This window comes from Echinops telfairi, unplaced genomic scaffold (genome assembly GCF_000313985.2).
Source record: "Echinops telfairi isolate 266 unplaced genomic scaffold, ASM31398v2 ScPeMD7_23;HRSCAF=83, whole genome shotgun sequence".
Taxonomy (NCBI): Eukaryota; Metazoa; Chordata; class Mammalia; order Afrosoricida; family Tenrecidae; genus Echinops; species Echinops telfairi.
In genome coordinates, this window is record NW_022103920.1 from 4,155,242 (window position 1) to 4,159,391 (window position 4,150).

At 55.6% G+C, this 4,150-nt stretch overlaps 1 protein-coding gene across 1 annotated transcript; it reads right to left on the reverse strand.

Moving 5' to 3' along the window:
* Window positions 1-1,618: 1,618 nt before the first annotated feature.
* Window positions 1,619-2,545, reverse strand: TAS2R41 (taste 2 receptor member 41). Its single transcript, XM_004713990.1, has one exon. It carries the CDS (start codon window positions 2,543-2,545, stop codon window positions 1,619-1,621), a length of 927 nt encoding a protein of 308 aa, XP_004714047.1.
* Between the last annotated feature and the right edge of the window lie 1,605 nt (window positions 2,546-4,150).

A 4,150-nucleotide genomic window follows, 5' to 3' on the forward strand; every position in this document is an offset into this window, starting at 1 on the left:
GAGCTGATACCACAGGCTCAAACAGAAAGAAAAGTTTTGAAACTGATGATGGCAACATATGTACAAATGTGCTTGATACAATGGATGTATGGATTATTATAAGAGTTGTAAGAATCCCCCAATAAAATTATTTTTAAAAGAAAGAAAAAAAAAACTCTGCCTACAGTCACTAAATCGATGACTGTAAGTAAGCCTTTGGGGAGAAGTAGCCCATTGCCTTTAACAGCAGGGAACCGGGCCCTACCAGTCCACACAGTTATTTGGCAACTGACTGTCTTCAGGGACGTAACTTGACCATCATTTACCATTAGCTGCAAGCAGTGTCCTAAGTCTAACGTATTTGGGGGAGACGACTTGGGAGAAATCTTTCTGTTTCCCACAATTCCTCCTTTTGTTTTATATATAAAATTCAAAAGGGTGACATGGTTATTTTCTATACATTGAAAGCTGTCAAGGCAAAACTTAGTGATCCAATTAATAAAGCCAAAAAAATTCAGGCTTATAGCAAACATCTTGAATCTAGGCGCTGGGGATAAAGTCCCCCTAAGCCTATCTGCTATTGGAGGAAGGTACAACAGGGATTGGATGCCATGGCAGGAGGAAATGGAGCCAATCGAGTCTGCTTCTATAGGGAGATTGAATCAACCATGTGCTCACTTTAAGGCAGCACAACTTTAGAGGCAGAAGCTGTGGAAATGATAGATTACCGCAGGAAAATATACTCTGATTATATCTCCAACTACAAGAGTGGTGGTCTTCTGCCATAGAATACTGGTCTTCCAGATTCCCTCCCTACCAGTCAGGGAATAAGCCCCAGTTTTATTTCCCTCAGTGCTAGTATCCCACATTTCCCCTTTCTGCATTGCGTTTAAGATTTAATAGTGTCACAGAGGCAACATGGTCTCTCTTCATTTCTCTTGGCTTCCTATAGAAGCGACATGAGACTGCGAGCATCAAAATTATGATGAAAGGTAACACAGTCTGACAGGGACTTAAGCTGTATGAAATACTTTGAGCCCAGGCTCGAGGATCCAACCCTTCCACGCCATTCACCAACTGCTTAATCACATGAGAGCCAGGAGACGCCTCGAGCATGTCTTTGAATGTATAGAAAATATCCTTCTTAAGCTGATCAACATCTAATGAAATGTTTCCCTTAAACACTTGCAAATGTTTCTTAATCAAATCCTAATCATGCAATGTCTTATTATATGGCTAAGGGGCTATACAAAAATCAGTTACATTCCAATCACATTTTAACATTAATTGACAAGTCCAAAATCTTGATCTTTCAGCAAAAGAACAGTGGGTAATAATAGTCCAGTCACTATTGGCTAGAATGTTCAGTTATGATAGAGTCCCAGAGTGTCCATTAGACAACATCAGCAATGGAAGGAATATCTCAGCAGTCAGCGATCGATCGCCATTCTCAGGAATCTGCGAGGTCTTCTTGACGTTTTGAATAACTTCAGTAGCAGGACAGGGGGTCAAGTCACGCATCAGCTTCCCTCCTTTCTTCTGGGCTTTGCTGGCTGAAAAGAAATCCACCCATCTCCATGCGGCCATGGTCCAGCGCCCTCGAAAGCTGCTTGAGGGGGTCTGGGTGAACAGCTCTGTCCTAGGTGCCCCGGAGGCCCCTGGGCCGCAGCAGCGGCTGCCTGCAGGCCGCGCGGAGCTTGGGGCTGCCCAGAATGAGGACGAAGGGGTGCAGCGAGGTGCACAGGTAGATGACTATCTGCCACGGCCAGTACCCGTCGCTCTCGACCGAGAAAAAGCCGGCAGCATCGATAACGAGGGAGAAGAAGGACAGCGCGTAGAGGCCGAGGAAGGAGACGAGGGCAGAGAGCGCGCGCGCCTGTGCCCGGGCGCGCGGGTCCTGCAGGGCGGACCTGTGCAGCCGCATGCGGTGGCCGTGTCTGCGCAGGGAGGTGAGGAGCAGCGCCATGGCGGCCAGGAACAGCGAGCAGGGCACCGAGAGCGCGGCCAGCTTCAAGGGCAGGAAATAGTGGATCTCCAGCCAATGCGTCCACTCCCGGTAGGTCCGATTCCCCACGACGTCCCCCATCAGGTACCCCTGGTACATGAGGCGGTTCCCCCAGAAGAAGAGCAGGGTGACCACGGTGGACACGGCCAGGGAGCCGAGCAGCAGCCGGTGCACCCAGGCCGGCAGCCGCCACTTGAGCCACAGGAAGGCGGGGTGGCTGAAGCTGGCGACCTTGGCGCAGAAGAGCACGCTGAGCCAGGTGCCCAGCCAGAAGGTGGCCGTGTTGAGGAAGTCCCAGTGCAGGCCAAAGAGCTGGCGCGCCGGGCCGGTGAAGTACTGAGCCCGGCACAGCACCGCGTAGAAGTTGTTGGCCAGGCCCAGCCACTGCAGGCAGAAGCGCGCCGCGCCCAGGCTGAACAGCACGAGGTCGGGGGGCGCCAGCCGGCCCCGCCGCCACCACTCGGCCCCCAGCACCAGCACGATGAAGCCGTTGGCCGCGGTGCCCAGCAGACACAGCAGCGCGAAGAGCAGCTTGAAGAAGGCCAAGAGCGCCGGCTGCATCCCGCGGCCGCCCTGGAGCCCTCGGAGCAGAACGCCGGCTGGGCACCAGCCTGGCCAGTCCAGCGTGCATGCAAATGTCCCCAGGCTCGGTTACCGCGGCTGGCTCATGGTTGCTGATTTGCCTCTGTGTTTTGCCTGCGAGCTGCCGCAGTCGGCATCAACACACGGGCGAGGTGTGGTGTCTGGGACTGAGCCCCCCACCCCACCCCCACCCCACCTCCGTGCTAGCCTTGAGTCTTGTCCCCCGAGCTGCCTCTTCACGCCTGCCTTCCTTGCTCGGTGCCGTGGAGTTGGTTTCGACCCACAGCAAGCCCATCCACACACAACAGAACAACAGAACAAAACTCAATCCCGTCCAGCGCCAGCTCCACAGTGGTCCCCAGACTTGAGCCTGCTGCTGCAGCCCCTGTGTCAATCCGCGCCAGACCCTCCCTAACGCTCCTAGCCTGGGGGCTGCAAGCCTAGGGAGATGTCCTTCCACTGGAAAAACACACACTGTGGACTCACCCTCCCGGAACTGTGCTCGTGGGCTTCCGGCAGCAGCTTGCTTCAAAGTAGATCTCTGATCTAAAACTTCCCCTCCTCCCCCCCCCAACCCAAAGGAGCTACAACCTGCACTGCTGGCCACAGCCAAGCGCTTCCCCGGTTTGCACTGGAGAGGCCATGAGCAAGATGGCAGCTCTAGAGAGGGCTGCCTCCTGAGCTGCTGGTTTCACTTACTCAAGCCGATCCGATGGGGGCAGGCAGGCCTTCCCTGCCTAACCCTGGGCCACAGACCTTTCAGCCCACCCAGCTCCTACATGGCTCGTGGGCCCAGAGGCAGGAGTAATTGCTGCTGTCACAACTGGCTTGATGCTCCCAGAGGACCCCTCACCTACGGCCATAGGACCACCGAGGCCCCCTGCTTCTCACTGGGGGTGAGCAGGAGGCCACCCTCAGGCCAGCAGCCACTGCAGCTCTAAGCCAACTGGGCTTTTCAGTGGCTGTTCCAAGCCACCAGGAGGGAGGGGGCTGGAGAGAGAAAGCCCAAGCTTCGTCCCCACGCCAGTCACAGAGTGACAAGCCGTCCCCTCGCCACATTCTGTGGGCTCCAAGTGAGCCAGGTCCCACTGACCCACCCACAGAGTGTCTCATGAGGCTCAATGGATACCAGCTGTCCTAAGGGGAAAGGGCCCCCAAGTTTGGACTGGATTTGCTGCCATGGGTCTGAGACAGGGAGAACCAGGGACGGGCCCAGGTTGGGGCTGCAGATCTGGGGGAAGCAGTGGCTGGCTGAGCTGAGTATGGGGTGGGGGGGGGAGTACATCCCTCATTGGGCTTTGGCCATGCTGAACTGGACATCACTATTGGGCCTCTAGATTGAGGTTGAGGCGTGAAGTGGGAACCAGGATGTGGACACGGTGGAGGGAGGGAGGGAGGGAGGGCTGGAGGAACAGGCGTGGACTTGTCATGAAACAGATGAGATCACCGGGGGCGGATGTCAGGGAGGCCACACAAGGGCTGGAGCCCAGCCGGCATCTCCATCTTTAGGGGCCAGAGGCTCCAGGGTGGCGGGGACAAGAGTGTGGGGGTGGCCAGGCTGGAATGAGAAACACCCGGCTGAGG

Coding starts and splice junctions, on each gene's coding strand:
- TAS2R41 (XM_004713990.1), bottom strand. CDS start 2,545: ATGCAGCCGGCGCTCTTGGCCTTCTTCAAGCTGCTCTTCGCGCTGCTG.